General features: G+C 37.7%; 1 protein-coding gene across 1 annotated transcript in view; it reads left to right on the forward strand.

Moving 5' to 3' along the window:
- EYS (eyes shut homolog) overlaps nt 1–17,509 on the forward strand; it is a 966,530-nt gene that overhangs the window by 363,415 nt on the left and 585,606 nt on the right. Inside the window, exon 22 of the mRNA XM_075414597.1 lies at nt 7,490–7,611. Within this exon, the coding sequence (XP_075270712.1) occupies nt 7,490–7,611 (122 nt within the window). The remainder of the gene's footprint in view (nt 1–7,489; nt 7,612–17,509) is intronic.

Genomic DNA, 17,509 nt, shown 5'->3' on the forward strand with positions numbered 1-17,509 from the left:
TTTTGTGAAATGGTAGTGTATAAAGACATGCAGTGCAAATAACTAGTATTCCCATTTAAGATAATTTTCCTTGTGGTCACAAATTACAGTACAGTGCAGTTAGAGTTGTAAATATGCAGCATGTCTAAATGCCAGCCATATTTTAAGCTGGAGCCTGCACTGAATGAAAGTGTGAGCTTATCTTTACTACTTGTGTGCTGTTGACATAAGATAAAAATCGTACATTTTGCACAAGTTTATTAAGTGTTTTCAATATACGCAGATGTAGAAATAGTACAGTGTAAGGCAAAGCTCATTACAGCTCATTAAATTTGCCTGTACAGTTTTAAATATGCTTCTTCTTGCTAATTTAATTAATTCATTATTTAAAATGTTGGTGAGATAAGCAAATTTAAAATATTTTGTTTCTCCTGTAAGCCTTGCTTAAATTATAAATAAAATAAATTCTGTTTTATCCTTAATATCAGATAATATTTATAGTAACTTAGGATGCAAAAGAATATAAGTAGGTTTGGAAGGACAAATAAGTACACTGGTCAGCATTTTTAACATGTCAAGCTGTTTAAGGAAGGATATATGAATAAAAATAGTAGTTAAGCTTTTGAAAATCCATAATTCTATCTAAACTTCTGTAGATGGCTAGTACTTAAGTTATTTATCCTAGTATATCACATTTTGTAGTGCTTGGTGCAAAAATCACATAGGCTTAGTAACTTAAGTAGCAAGAGTAAAATAGAAAAAACCCTTTGTTTAGTGAAGTGACATAAAAATATGATAGCAAATGATTCTTATAATAAGATTCAGTAACTGAGTTTGGTGATTTTTAAATAGTGGTTTCATCAGAACTGTTCAGTTGTTGTAGCACTGTCTAGAAATTAGACTTTTAAGTGTAATTTTTCTACATTTCCAAATCAATTTGGAATAAAAAAATTCAATACTTTTTTCACCTTAGTCTTTCGTGTTGCTTATTATAATTGTTCGTCCAATTAGCATCATTATTAATAATCATATTGCAAACCTCATGGCGCTTACCCCCAAGAAGTGTTTCTTTGCTGTGAGTTAGGCAGTCTGGCTCTTATCTGTTACAAAGTTATTAACTAATATTAGAGCAAGCCATGTATGTCTTTCAGACTAGGAGAAACAGGGCCAACTGCAGATTGTCTTCTTGCCTCAGAAGTCAATCTTCTTTCATTTGTGGAGCAACACAGTTAATACATTCTCTATCCCTGTGTACTGTGAAGAATAGGTAAATAATTCATTATCACAAGACTGAAAGGTAGTGTGGTTGCTGGGACTTCATTCTGCCTAGATCTTGTTTTAGCTCGGTTTTCTTTAGTAAAAGTTGATGTAAGGGTTAAACCAACTAAAGGTTAATGGATATCTTGTTTTTGTTTTTTTTTAAGTATCTTTTAAATATAAGTTTGCATATTTGGGATAGAAATGAAAACAGACTTACATAATGACAACAATGTCATAAAGAAAAATGGATATAGTCTAATTTTGTTAGTGAATAAGTATGGTTATGTAAATAGTTACTAAGAACTTAGAAGTGAAGCCTTAAAGCAGCAACTTGGAAAAGGCACTGGAATTAACAAAAAAGGCTGCATAAGTAAAGTTAAGAACTCAGTATGGTTTAGAGCAATTGCAAATGTGATTTCACAGATGCTTACATTTTTATGTTCACATCTGTTTCACAAGGTTAAATGAACTGCTGTTAGCACTAACAAAATTAAGTTGCATGAAGGTTTTCTGTAGGAAAAAGCCCTGCTTCCAACAGAACAGAATTTTATGATGAAAAGTTTTCTGTAGAGGCAAAAAGACTATAATTTTTCAGGAGGAAAACAAACAAAAAAACCTCAAAGACAAGCCTGGGGTTTCTTGCTGGAGTACATCTCCCATTATGTGCTAATGATAAGTAGTCTTGTGATATGCTCATCCTGTTTGGCATTAATGGAAAAAGAGTTGAGTCACAAGAAACACATTCTGGCTCAAGAGCTCTGAACACACGGAATAAAGGGAAATTTCTACATTTCCTTTTGTATGTTTCTGTTTCCAGGCAAGGTATTGTTTGTCCTTTCTATTTACCAAAAAGTCATACCCTGTAACACCTCCCAGAAATGCGCCAATTCCCAAGTATCTTTAAAAATTAAATTACTTCCGTTCAAATTTTGTTCTAGACATGGAAAAAGTACCTGGAGTATATAGCTGTATGGTAAAAATTCTGGTCAGCCTACACATGCAAAGTATAGGCTTGAAGTTTTACCATGTTCATAATTCAGATCCTTGTTGTGTGTGATGAACCTTTTTCTTTGTAGTTTCTATTTGCCAGATGTTCAGCTGCTGGTTTCCAGTAAAGTAACATTGACTAAGGCTTAAGGAAATGATTAATTCTTCATTTACAGTGTTGGAGAAGGGAAAATGTGCTGATGCTCTTAAATAACATTGTTTTACCATACACAGTTAATTGAATAAAGACATCCTAGTCTGCATATATGGTTCTGACTATATATGCAGGAGATTAAAAAAATTACATTTTTTGACCTTGTGCATAGCAAATAAAACCCACTCTTATAAATACTGTGCTATACGTTGTACTAGGGAAGGCTATGTACAAGAAATATCTTTGGTGTTATTTGTGCATTTATTGTGTTTAAAAGACAAAAGATTTGGAGGAACTCAGGCGCTATTTATTTTAGTCTGTCTACAATGGATAGTAATACATAATTACAATAAATAAAGGGGAAGAAATACATCAGTAGGTGTCAAATCCCATTCCTCCAGTCTCTTACTTGATTCAATGCATACTTTCCACTGCACAGCTTCCTGTCATTTTATGCTGTTTGGTGTATACTATGCCCTGACTGACAGCCCCACCTCTCAACCTTTCTTGATAAGTGAGGTATGTCAGTCTCTTAATAATGTTAGTGGCTCTTTGTTGGGCATGTTTGTACATCTGTGTCGCTCTTGTGTTGGGGAGCCCAGAACAGGACAGAGCACCCCAGGTGTGGCCTCACCAGTGCTGAGCAGAAGGGAAGGATCCCCTCCCTCGACCTGCTGGCAACACTCCACCCAGTGCAGCCCAGAACAATGGTGGTCTTCTTTTCTGCAAGGGCACATTGCTGGCTCGTGTTCAGCTTGGTGTCCATGAGAACACCCAGGTCCTTCTCTGCAAAGACTTGTATCTGTCTACACCTTTTTTATCTACCTATATTTATATGTAATTTATCGTAATACAGTACCTTCAGTTACTGTAAATCTACACAAAGATGAACTACTACATAAGATTTTTTTAGGTCACATCATGCGCCTACGCATGAGACACATATAGATAAGTAATGTTTTGTGCTTGATGTGACAATTCTCATGTAATGAGAAATCTGCAAACGTAGAATTTCAGTAGCTCATTGATAGATGTTTTTAAGGAGACCAGAAAAACTACTGCTGCTTTCTAAACAGAACTGTTGGCAACCTCTTTTCACATCTAATTTTTTTATCCATTGCTGGACGAATTTTTTGGAAGTAAGTTATTATCTCACATTCCTGGTTTATGTGAAGACGTGACCTGACAATAGAACAGTTTTTAAAAAGTGTCTGTTAGTCACTTGTGGGTATGGATTAGTAGTCCTCATTTTTTGCCTTTTGTGGTTGTAGCATCTTTTTTTTCCCTCCTAAAACTTGTTTTCATGGCACTGATAAATATGCAAAGAATTGAGGAAATCTCAGAAAAACTTTCCAATTTATTAAAATATTTAATTACTAAATTGGGTGTGGCTATGATGTAATAGAAGATATTAGCATGTGGGCTAGTAGTGTAAATTGTCTCAATGTATTTTCTTTTTTCTTTTGTTGGCATAATTCCCAGAAAATGATACTCTCTTTCCAAGTTCATCTCTCAGTATTTTATTTAAAAAATATGAAATATTTTAACAAAATCTTTTTGTCTCCTCTATTAACTTTTGATTTACTGTCAGTTCATGTATTTCACACTTCTTGGACTCGTGCTGCCAATTTTCTTCTCTCTTCACAGAGAATATTTTGCAGTTCTAGAGCCTGAGTTTGGGAGTTCAGAGCAGTAACAGTAAACTACCAATTAAGCTTTTTTTTTCTTTTTTAAAAGATAGAGTCCCCAGGTTGCAAGTTGTAGTTAGTTGCATGGAATAGCCTTGCCTACGTAAAACACAGAGGACAAAATTTTACTTTGTTTTTTTGACTAGAATGTGTAGTTAACTCATTAGTATATACTGAGCTCATCTTGAGTGTCAAACCTGCTTGAGGCGTTTACTTTCCTGTTGTCTTATTTTGCTCTGTAAACAAGTTACTGTCATTGTGTATTTGTCAGAATGCCCTATCTTAAATCAGAAAGATACCCTTCATTTTAGTTTCTGGCTTTTAAAGTATGTGTCAGTGGATTCAGAAAATCTATGTTACTGAAGACATGGGTGTGTCCCAAGCAAGTACAGCATCTGTGTTAGTCAACACAAGCACAAAAGAAGTAGAATGCAGTAGAGAAAAATAGGAGTCACAAATATGCTATGTACAAATTAGTTGGCACAAAAGTTGATTTGACCAGCTATAGTAGAATATACATGTAAATAATTTAATTTCAAGTGCTGGAATCAGTGGAGATGTTCCACACTGTATGACACCTCAGGACAGTCACACTGAGCTTGACTTTAAACCATTAGCTTCCTTTTTTATTTTGTTATCTTTGTTCCAGTAAGATTCTCCAAGCTTTTAATTTGGCAGGAGAGGGTATGAGTATCATCATAGAAAGGTCTGGACAATTGCCCAACACGCATTTCCTTCAGAGTTCTGTTGCTTAACTAATTATATTTTTAAACCGTGTTAAGAAATTATTTTATTTCTTTTTACCATTAATGTAAAAGTTCATAGCTCGTGTCTCTTTGAAACACTGTTGTCTCTTTCAGAAGTGCAGATGCAGTAACAAAACAGCTAGAACGCAGCAATATGGTTTGCAGGCTCTAAATACCTGCAGATACCACAGTGCTGATACGTTACACATTTGATCATCATACTATGGCAGTTTATTTATGCACTCAGCTTTTAAAAAACTCTGAAACTTTTTTTGTTGTCTATTTCATAGAATCATAGAATCATACAAAGTTTTGAGTTGGAAGGGACTCCTAGAGGTCATCTACTCCAACACCCCCGCAGCGAGCAGGGACACCACTAACTAGATCAGGTTGTTCAGAGCCTTGTCCAACCTGGTCTTGAATGTTTCCAGGGATGGGGCCTCCACTACCTCTCTGGGAAACCCGTTCCAGGGTTTCACCACCCTCATTGTAAAGAATTTCTTCCTTATATCCAGCCTAAACCTACCCTGTTTTAGTTTAAAACCATTACCCCTCGTCCTGTCACTGCTGTCTCTACTAAAAAGATTGTCCCCATCTTTCCTATAGGCTCCCTTTAAGTACTGAACGGCTGCAATCAGGTCCCCACGCAGCCTTCTCTTCTCCAGGCTGAACAAGCCCTACTCTCTCAGCCTGTCCTCATAGGAGAGATGCTCCAGCCCTAGGATCATTTTTGTCGCCCTCCTTTGGACCCGCTCCAACATTTCCATGTCCTTCTTGTGCTGAGGGCTCCAGAGCTGAACGCAGTACTCCAGGTGAGGTCTCACCAGAGCAGAGTAGAGGGGCAGAATCACCTCTCTCGACCTGCTGGCCACGCTTCTCTTGATGCAGCCCAGGACACGGTTGGCCCTCTGGGCTGCCAGCGCACATTGCCGGCTCATGTCCAGCCTTTCGTCTATCAGTACCCCCAAGTCCCTCTCGGCAGGGCTGCTCTCGATCCTTTCATCTCCCAGCCTGTATTGATACCGGGGATTACCCTGGCCCAGGTGTAGGACCTTGCACTTGGCCGTGTTGAACCTCATGAGGTTCACACAGGCCCACCTCTCCACCTTGTCCAGGTCCCTCTGGATGGCATCCCGTCCTTCTGGTGTCTCAGCCGAACAACTCAGCTTGGTGTCATCTGCAAACTTGCTGAGGGTACACTCAATGTTTCTATCCATGTCATTGATAAATATAATGAACAGCACCGGTCCCAGTACGGACCCCTGAGGGACTCTACTCGTCACTGGTCTCCATCCGGACATTGCATTGTTGACCACTACCCTTTGGCTGCGACCATCCAACCAATTCCTTATCCACCGAACGGTCCACCCATCAAATCCATGGCTCTCCAATTTAGAGAGAAGGATGTTGTGGGGGACTGTGTCAAAGGCTTTACAAAAATCCAGATAGATGACATCCATTGGTTTTTCCTGGTCCACCCTTGTTGTTACAAGGTTCAGATCTAGGTGGATTTCAGTAGCCTTTAAAACCTACCATGAAGGGTGTTGCAATGTTTAGCAAGTAATGAAGTAATTCACATTAGTCCTGCTTATCATTAAAGTGTTTCCTAACTTTTGGTAGAAAGAAGTCTTGTTACAAGCAAGCATGTTAGAAAAGAAGCAGTTAAAACTTATGCTGAATGGAAATGTTTTCATTGTTGCCCCTTTCTAGGTAATGATCAGTTCAGCAGATGTACACTTTTTTTTTCTTTGAGTTTTTGTTTGTTTGTTTTCTGGTAGAAAATAGGTAGGAAAATGGTGCTTTATCCTTTTCACTTCTGTGAGACTGTCATACACCGCATTGCATACACATACTGGATAATTTAGAAGTCTGAGATAATGCTGGAGTGTGGTTGCAATTTGGTATAGTAGCTTTGCAGTGTGATGAAAAATGTCCTATAATATATGTCCTTTTGAGGTGGATAGACAGATTCCTGAATTTTTTTTCAGTTTAATCAGTCAGAAATTTTGCACTCACAACAGCTCATCGTTAGTATGTTTAATGCTGTCACCACAGAGCCAGAAGATTTGTATTTATGCTATCTGGATTACTACCTAATACACCCTCTATTCTGTTTAATACACTGTATGGGAGACAGTATTTCTCATGTCATGAGGTGTCTAGTACTGCTTAGTTAAGATACTGATGCACGATTTCATGTTGAAGGTTTTAAGCAAGTTGGCTAGCTATATAATCCTTACAATTTCCATAATAAATGATTTTATAGTGAGTTCTGTTTGGACTACATGCTGAACAGTACAACTTGGATGATTGTAAATTCCTGTGTTTTAGGCATGTCAGCGTAATATCTAAAGAAAGTAATCTTATAGAAGAGATAATATCTTTTTTTAGAAAAACTTTGAGGAGGGAGGAATAGATAGTAAAGAATTTGGAGTACACGACTTGATTATACAGAAAGGTTGATAATAAGTAGTGTTGCATACCTGCCCCATATCATCTTTTTTCATCGTACTAGTAGGTCAAATATTGATACATTTATAAAACTTTAAATTTTTGAAATGATGAAGCACCTGTTAGAAGGCAAGAAATTCACAACAATCAGTAATAACAAGTGTTGTAATTTTATTAAAAATACAAAAAGTAACACATTAATTATTTTATTTCATGTATTACAGAGATACCAATGTGCTTGCTTGCCTGGATGGGAAGGAAAGTTTTGTGAATATGAATCAAATGAATGCAATTCAGAGCCTTGTAAAAACAATGGCACCTGCATGGATCTTTTCAACAGCTATCGGTAAGGGTTGCATCTTCTTACTATATGACTATGTTCCAGGAATGATAGGCTTGTACATCCAGTTATTATTTTATTTTTCAGCTTGGAGACTGGAATGTTATTACACAAAAAATGAACAAACAACTTGTGTCATGGGTGCACTGCTTCACTGCACGTTTTTTTGAAGTCAGCAGACATAATTAATTGTAGATGGAAAATTTAAAAAAATGCATCAGTTCAAAATATTTGGAGGTAATCTAATCTGGAACTGTGTTTTGTCAGAGAAAATATAGGATCTCTTTCAGTCATATGCTTTGTAACCACAGGAGATGCTTTAAGAGTAAAAGTAGTGGGAGTGGACATATTTGTACAGTCTTAGATTAAGAGATCATATCATTGCTGCCACCTTGTGGCTTAAAATGACAGCAAAATAGTAATTCGACTAAAATTTACAGCCACACTAGGAGAAAGCATGAGGATTTGACACTAACCATATTATTTTTGACTCAAACCCAAATCTTTTTCATGCATGCATTTATGATTTTAAAATTATTTTGTTTCAGTATTATGAGGATAAGGACTTCAACAATCTAGCAATCAGCTTCTGTTATTTGTAGCTGCAGTTTACCTTTATTATGATGTCGACACTAGAAGGGTCCTTCTGTATCTGAATGCGAGCTCTTATGCAGCTTTACTAGGATGTATTGAAGAACACAGTATAATATCTGTACACTGTGTAGTTGTTGTACAGTAATTATGTTACTGATAATATAGACAATAATCAGAAAGAAAACCTACCACCGTTGAAAACAGACAAAAAATTCCCCAGATAACCAAAGATAAATTTAATAATATATATAATATAATGTAATTTTTTGCATTAGTTTATGTTCAGAATTTAACTGAAATACTTTACATTATCCTAGAACTGCATTTTTATGGGGTATTAGATGTGCTATTTTGGTAAAATTTTTTTCGGTCCAATAACAGAAAGTCTAGTGAGATTGGCAAAATCTGTTAAATTGTTTTCAGTTGCTTTTTTTTGTTTTTTAAGTCTGTTTGGACATAAAACAATTCATTGAAGATTTTTTCATTTTTGTTGTTCTTATTTTTGTGAAGTTTGTAGTCTACTAAAGAAAAAAATAGTTTTACAAATGCATACTGTTTATGCCTGATTAGCTGTTACATAGTATGAATTTGAATTCTTACATGGTATTATGGACTGTATAAGTAAATGTACAGTTTCACCATTCTCAAGGACAATTCTATGTGCAAGAATATTTGGCAACCATGTATCAGTACCTGTCCTCATATTTTACCTATTTTTTCAGCCTCCAGAAGCATTGTATATACTGTAGAAGGTAACATGGCTCCTCCTGGTTTCATTCATAGTGGGGTCAACTACGTATGAGCAAATCCAAGGACTCCCTGTTGTTTAATGAGAAATAGAAGTGCTCAAAAAGTACTTTTTCTGGATTTGGCAAATACAGAACTGTTACAGAAAATGTTTAAAAAAGAATTGTTTTGAACTGTAAGCACCATATATATTTTTCCTTAGAGCTATTTGTCCTAGTTGATGTAACAGAGTAATGTATTTTTGAGTCGTCATATACAAGGGTCATGTTAACCCCAACAAAAACAACTTATATCTGTAGTTGAAACTGGGAGTATAAGACTTGGCAAGGAAAATGAGTCTAGACCAAAGTTTTTGTTGTATAATCTAAAGCAATTTCAATCATTAGAGTTGTCCTAGTTTATCCTCACAGATGTTAAAAGGCATTCTGCTTTTTTTGCACGATTACTCTTACTTGATATTAAAAAAGGTGTTTTCTATTACTTTTTTTAATACTTTCCTCTTAAAAGCTACAGCAACAAGGCAAAGTGTTCATCTCACGGTAGCTAATCAGTAGCAGTGACTGGTGTCTGATCCTGAGGACATCCAGCCGTATCTTTAAATTTAAACACGAGTCTTTAAATAGAGTGACTGTATTCTAACTGCATGTTTGAAAAGGTTATTGTCATTCTTGAGCTGAGCCTAGGCATTGTTTTGGACAAACAGTATTTGGTCTGGACCAAAGTCAGGCCAGGAACTGCTTTGAGAATGCAACAGTGACAGACACTGTTTTGCCTGTGGCTGTGTTCTGGCACTATTTTCCTGGTGTAACTTTAGCTGCTGGCAACAATATTCAGTATTTTCTGAATTTCTTTGAGGTTGGCCACACCACTGCTGGTACTTGATATTATTTCGAACTTAAATTAATGTTAAGGATAGATAATATAGGGTTTTTTTATGCCTTTGATAGTAGTCATTAGTTTACTTTCTTGTAGGTGTTTGCAAATCCATCTAAAAACATCAGTTCCTTAAAAACTAGGCAATTTGTTGTGCAACAGAATAAAAAATATTTTTTTGTATAGAAAAAAAGAGAAAAAATACAAAAGGAAAAATTTTTATACCAAGTTTCAAATCTGTAATAAGGAAAAGAGTAATACAAACCATAATTCCTAATTAAAATTTTCTCTTTAGTTCATTTATTTGTTGGGTGTTAATTTTGAACCTTTATATGAAAACTTGCTGCCAAAACTCAAGGATCCACAAATATGCCAGAACTGATGCTTTTCATTATGGATTCCATCATAGGAAAATAAACCACATGCCAACAGGAAAATAAAAAAAGAAAAATAAGTCTTCTCAGTTGCATATTTTTATTTTAAAAAATGAGAAAAGCAATTTAGAGTAAGAAAGATACTGAATCAGTAATTAAGTTTGAATTGTTAAATGTGAATAATTTGTTACATAATCACTTTTTCATTCCAGTTTTTGTTCAGCTGATTGATAAACTAAGAAATTTATTTTTCTCCCTTCTCACTTTTATTTGACACATGACATAACAAAGAAATGAATTGAGAATAGTTTCATGCATATCTTTCCAGTACCCTGTGAACCTCAATCTAATTCTCGTGGTAGCATAATCTCTCAAATTATGTCTCTGAACATTTATAGGCAGATGCATCTATTATCAGCTGAATTCCCTATTTCTCCTCTATCCTTTTTTATCATCTCTCCTGATACTTCTGAGACTTTGCCCTAATAACATCAAACCCTAATTAAAGCCCTTGTGTCTCCTTTGCTGTTACCAACTTACAGGGAAACTTTAAGTGAAAATCTCTTCAACTCTTCTTGCAATACATAGTTTTATGGATGAACCAGTGTTTCGAATGATACAGAATAGTTTGGAACTTGGTGGTAATCATTATGATATTAGAACTTGGGAGAATTAACCAAGTGTTTTTCCGAAGTATTCAGTTCTTTCTGTATATCACACAGATTGGTGCTATTTGCCATTTTCTCAGGATTCATTGTTGAGGTTGTTAAAAAGAATAAAGATGGTAAGTGTGTTATTGTTGCTTTTCTTTTTGTAACATACCAGTGGACCTCTGTATACTAAACAGGAAATTAGACTTCTTCAAGTATTTTTCCTTATGTCATCTATTGATCTCATTGTTTCTAACAGTTCTAGTGTTTGCTTCAGTAGAGTAGGGAAAAATTACCCTTAGTCAGCGGTTGAATCCATCCACTAAGATACCATTTTATAGTGTCTGTGAAATCGAAGTCCAGTTCTATTTTATACCTGTAGTTTATGCGTTTTCCTTTTTGTTACTTGTTTTTTTTTAACATTGTCCTTTTTAGAACACTTTAAAAAAAACCCACAGAATAGTCATCCTTACAGTGTCTTGGCTCACTGATTGGGCTCGTGCTGACCGTGCTAGTCAATCCAGCAGTGCCAGGCCTTAGCACCAGATCTCTGTCCAGAATCTCTACTTCCTTTACTATACTTTACTATAGGGTATAAATTCCTTTTATTGTAGCTTCATTAAAGTTAAGTTTTCTGAAAATGAATATATAGATACACACACTGGTTAGGAAATCAGTGATCTCTGTCATGGGATATTTAAAAAGACTGACAAACTATCCAAGTTTCAAACTTCAGAATGACTTTTTCTGGATTGCTGAAATTTATTAGCGTCATATGTTACCAAAGGTTAATTCTTAATCACTTTTAATCATTATTGTTGCTTGAAAAGCACCTTTAGTTCTTACCATTAGTAACTTTACAAACTAATATTGTTTTTACTATATATTTATTTATGTTTGTAGATTTATTTATCACCTATGTTTGTGCCATTATGCAATAATATGGAACAGATGCTGTTTAGTTAGCGCTGCTGACTATGGCTGTTGATGGCTCTTAGTTGCTGAGGTCAGGGTAGTCAGTCCTTGGAGTTCTTCAGTGAGGGAAACAGGAACCAGTGTCCTGTCTTCTTTTTTCCCTGTCTTTCCTCTCTGATCAATGTTTTGTGCTTCCTACCTCCTCTCCAAAAGAAAAGTGTGATCTTATCTGCCCTTGACATCTTACTTTTGGAATTGGGACCCCTTCTTGTTTCACTTATTTTTGCAGAGACAGACATCTTTCCTGCCTGCACATTCTTATCCTTTAAATTTTACTTCTAGCACATGATTTCCTACACCCTAGTTGTACAGCTATATCACACATCTCCATTTGCCCCCTCATAGCTATGGGTATTATTTATACATTTAAGCCTGGCTGTGTTACAAAATGCTGCAAGTGGTGTTAGAGTATTATGAAATGCTTATTCATTTTCTCCCGTTATGCTATTTTAGTGTGCTTATGTCTGGAACAAATATTAGGTAAAGTTCCTTCAGCCTGCTTCTAAGCATCCTTTTTTGGGTGCAGCGGTCATTTTCTTTGGCTACATATGATACACATCTGAGATTTGTATGAGGTCTTACAGATCTTGTCTAACGTTATGACTAGGTCACATGTGGGTACTCTGTAAAAAAATTGAAGATAGTTTTGTAATGTTGGTTGCATGCCTTAATTTTAGGAGCTAGCTTTTTCTTTTCAGAGATGTCTCTGGTGCTAAAACACCTCTTTCCCACTAAATTCTGCAAAGACAAAAGTTGCTAAATGCCAATGTCACCTTTTAATATGAGGCTGAAGTTCCTTAAGCACTTTGTGAGAAATTGCTGGTAATGTGCGAAAATTTTGTCTGCATTTAAATGCTCTTCATTTAAAACCCTTTTGTTGTTTATCCTGTCCTGTAAGAGGCCCTGGATTTCCTACTTCGCTTTGGACTACAGTTGAAATATGGAGTTGTGTTTGTAGTGGAGGGTCTGTTGAATAGTTTCAGAACTCGTCTGAAGCTGTGCTAGTCTTCCTTAGCAATGCCTCTTCAATTAGTAACCATGCCACAATTATTTTTCTTCATCTTCACTTAGATAAAGATTTATGTCAGCTGACAATTTGGGTAACCATACTGTCAACCAGAGTTAGACTTACTCTGTCTCCGTTGCCAAGAAGGCCAATGGGATCCTGGGGTGCATTAGGAGGAGTGTGGCCAGCAGCTCAAGGGAGGTTCTCCTCCTCCTCTACTCTGCCCTAGTGAGGCCCCATCTGTAGTACTGTGTCCAGTTCTGGGCTCCCCACTTCAAGAAAGATGAGGAGCTACTGGAGAGAGTCCAGCGGAGGGCTACAAGGATAATGAGGGGACTGGAGCATCTGTCCTATAAGGAAAGACTGAGGGACTTCGGCTTGTTTAACCTGAAGAAGAGAAGGCTGAGAGGGGACCTTAGAAATGCCTATAAATATCTGAAGGATGGGTGTCAGGAGGATGGGGCCAAAATCTTTTCAGTGGTGCCCAGCGACAGGACAGGGGGCAATGGGCACAAACTGAAGCACAGGAAGTTCCATCTGAACATGAGGAAGAACTTCTTCACTTTGAGGGTAACGGAGCACTGGAATAGGCTGCCCAGGGAGGCTGTGGAGTCTCTTTCTCTAGAGATATTCAAGACCCGCCTGGACAATGTCCTCTGCAGCCTGCTGTAGGTGACCGTGCTTCGGCAGGAGGGTTGGACTAGACGACCCACAGAGGTCCCTTCCAACCCCTAACATTCTGTGATTCTGTCTCCTTGTTTCTTTCTGACTCCATTCCCAAATACACCTTCTTGCTCTGTAGCTTCCCTCTTTGCCTCTCGGCATTTGAAGCCATATCTTCTTTTCAGAATAAAGAAAATAGTTTTTCACTAGTGTAACTGGTATCTACCTGTACTGGGTTCTTAAAAAAGCACTAGTCTTATGTCATTAGAATGTGTTCAGTGTTATGCATATCATGAACATTATAGTACAGTTACAGAAAAGCAGGATACTGTTTCGCTCTCTTTTTTTTTTCTTTCCCTCTTCTGGAGAGGATTTATTTGGAAAACCAAAGTTAAAATCAGCCTCTGCGTTTTCTCAGAACTGCGCAAGAATTGTTCTGTGCGAAGCTGTGTAAGCAGGTGATTCCGAAATTAAGGATAGGTAAAGATCCATAAGTAAAAGCATGCATATTTATGCAGCGTATTTTTAAGATATGCTTATTTGTAAACGAATGGATTTTAATCTGTTATGGCATTTATAAGTAAATCATGATATGATTATAGTTCGAATGCCGAGTTCAGTCTGCCTTCTGTTTTTACTGGAGGTCCTTTAAATTACTGCTATACTCTTTCTTTCTTTTTCTCCCCCAGAAGCAGTGAACAGCTTTTCCCACAGATGGGGATCAGCTTGGCATTTAATGGTCCCATATGCCGAACTCTGGAACACTTTTTTTGCAAGCAGCATCTGGCTTCTTAGCTGGCATTTCTTCAGAGGTCTTTGGCCAGCTCTTCCTCTCTTGCTGCAGAGATATTTCCCAGAACATTTGCTGGTTGCACTTCTGACATCTTTGGTTCTGTAATTTTCTTTTCATCTTAGTACCAATTTATGTATGTGCTTCTTACCTAAAATCATCTTCAAAAGAGTTTTATGGACAGTCAGGAGATTTACTAATGAATTAGCTAAAGAAATTTGTGAAAGCACAGACGTTTCCTCCAAAGATAGCAAGTGCTTTATAGTTTCATCTCTAGTAATACTGCTAACAACTGGAAATGTGTAGTGTGCTGCTTGTTACACTGTAGTGTGTGAAATCAGCTTTAGGGTTTTTTGTTGCCTTAGGCAAACAACAAAATGCCACTGTGCCATCTCAGTGGCATCTACTAAAAAGTCATGTTTTGCACCCCTTAGGGCGTATTTTCGCCATTATTCAAAAGTTTTCTGAAGGGACGGTGGCTTTTTCTTTTGAAATCCCAATGAAACATGAAATTTAGAACAACACACAGTAAGTACCTGGAAAATACCTCCCCCCACAAACCAGCTCATCAACTTTTTCTTCCTGAACAGTAGAATTGCTCTTCCTGGTATACTGAATCATTAGGTGATGTATTTTAAATAAATGTTTTATATCTTTCAGTTGCAGACACCCAAAGAGACACGAAGTGATCATCTGATGAACTCACAGGTTAAATGGAGGGAGTACAAAACAGTTTCTAAGACAATGAAGTACCTGGGGTGTAGCTTTGGGAGTGCATGAAATGTGATATAAAACTCAACCAAATTCATCATAGCTGTAGGGCAGTTAAACACTTTCTATGTAAATAATACACAAAGACATGAGCACAGCTAGCAGATGAAGCAGTATCCACGGCAGTTTCTGGGAACTAGCTTGAGACATGCTATATTTTCTGTGAACTACTTCTGGGGTCATCAGAGGACTGCTATGAACTCTTTGAGGAGGTTCAGGGTGCTTGCTGCTCCTAGGAGGGGATGTCTACAGGAGGCTGTGACTGCTAGCAATATGTAGCAGTTTCCCACAAGCTTTGTTGTCAACTTTTCTTGATCGGTGGGGACTTCGAGCTCTTTGTTTCCAGCTGACACCTCATTAGGAACAGCTGAGCATCCTTTCAGCAAATGCCAGAAAGAGTGTATGTAACTAGCAAGCCTAGAGCACAGCCAGCAGAGCCAGCAGTGTAGAAGGGGGCCAGAACTGCTGTTGAGGACACTGTGTACTTAGGTAGTGAGGTGCTACAGGGCACCATTGCTGACCATCCACAGGAGCAACTACCTCAGCACATAGGAGACCTCAAACCAGACCAAGCTTGTCAGGGAAGATGTAGTTCTTCAGGCCTGGGGCTGCAGAGATGTCTGGGGCCACTTGCTGAGGCTGAGACAGAGGATACAGTGTCCTCGTCTGCAGGAGCTACTTGTATGCTGGAGGAGGATCTCTGCTGCCAAGTAAAATAGCTACAGGAGGCAATCAGCAGACTGCGTGGCTTCAGAGATGATGAGAACATCATCGCCTCAAAGATTTTAGAAGAAACTGAACTCCTAACCACAGTGAAGGAAGACCAGGCAGAGTCTGTGCTTAGGAGGTTTGAAAATGTCACTGCTATCTTCAAGAAAGGCACGAAGGAGAATCTGGGAAACTGACCCAGTCGGCCTCACTCTGATCCCTGGGAAGGTGATGGAGCAAATAATCCTTGATAACATTTCTGCACTCATGATGGAAAAGGAGGTGATTGGTAGCGTGGATTTACAAAGGGGAAAGCATGTCTGACGATAGCATTCAGTGAGATGACTGGCTTGACAGATAATGGGAGATCTGTGGAAGTTGTTTGTCTTGACTTTAGCAAGACTTTAGACATTATCTACCATAACATGCTCATAGACAAAGCTGGCTGAACTGCCAGGCAGAAATACCAGCTGGTGGTCGGTCAGTGTTGGTGTGCCCATAAGGTCGATAAGGAAGGCCAGCAGCATCCTGGGCTGCATTAGGAAGAATATCAACAGCAAGCTGACGGAGGTGGTCATCCCCCTCTACTCAGTACTTGTAAGGCACATGTGGAGTGCTGTGTCCTCTTTTGGGGTGTCCAGTACGAGAGAGATATGGATAAACTAGAGAGAGAAGACAGCAGAAGGCCATTAAGATAATCCAGGGATTGGAACACCTCCATGTGAGGAAGTGCAGGAAAAGCTGTGACTGTTTAGCTTGAAGAAGAGAAAGTTTAGCAGGATCATTGTATGTAATACTGGGTGAGGAGGAGAACAGTGAGGGAGCACAAGTAAAGAAGACAGAGCCAGACTCTTCTCAATGGTGCCCAGTCAAAGGACAAGAGGCAACAAGCACAAACTGAAATACAGGAAAATCAATTTAAATGTAAGAAAAATCTTTTTTTTTTTTTTTTTTTCCTGTTAGGGTGATTGGACACTGGAACAGGTTGCCCAGAAACATTGTGAAGCATCCATACTTGGAGACAGCCAAAATGCTACTGGGCAAGGTCCTAAGCAGCCTGCTGGGGTTGACCCTGCTGTGAGCAGGGGGGTTGAACTAGTCGATCTCCAGAGGTCCCTTCCAACCTCAGTGATTTCTGTGTTTATATTTCTTTCTATAATCATACAGATTTTTTGCCTGTTTATATGCATAGATTCCTGAAAGTCTGGGCATAAGCAGGTGATTTTGACAGTAAAATTTGGCAAAAATATGCATAAATGTATACACCAGTTACTCTTTACTTCAAATCTCTTAAATTTGGTCTACTCCTGTGCTTAAAGTATGTGAAATACATGCAATTTTTTATCTGCAGTTTTTCAGTTCTGGTATGTATTTTGGGATTCTGACACTTTCAAATAGCCAGTTTCATGTATGCCCATAAACTAAGATGTTTATCATAGATAGAATTATTATAGTTAGGAATAATTTAAAAATAGTGGACTACATATGTAAACATGGTATTAATTCAACAATTTCTGGTCATAAGATTTGTATGGAAACATTTAAAAGACGAACATGAAGGAAAGGGCTAAAGAAGAAAGAAAGATTGAACTGTGCTTCTGTTGCGTTTTGTTTCTACTCTGGTGGCTGAAGTGAGAACGCATTAAAAACATCCCATGGATGTAAACTTCCCTTTCATTTTTTCTCCTGCAGATGATGAAATGAGGTGGGATGGAGATGGCAGTTTCTGTGAGCACAGGCTGGCATAATTTGT

Source organism: Opisthocomus hoazin, chromosome 2 (genome assembly GCF_030867145.1).
Source record: "Opisthocomus hoazin isolate bOpiHoa1 chromosome 2, bOpiHoa1.hap1, whole genome shotgun sequence".
Taxonomy (NCBI): Eukaryota; Metazoa; Chordata; class Aves; order Opisthocomiformes; family Opisthocomidae; genus Opisthocomus; species Opisthocomus hoazin.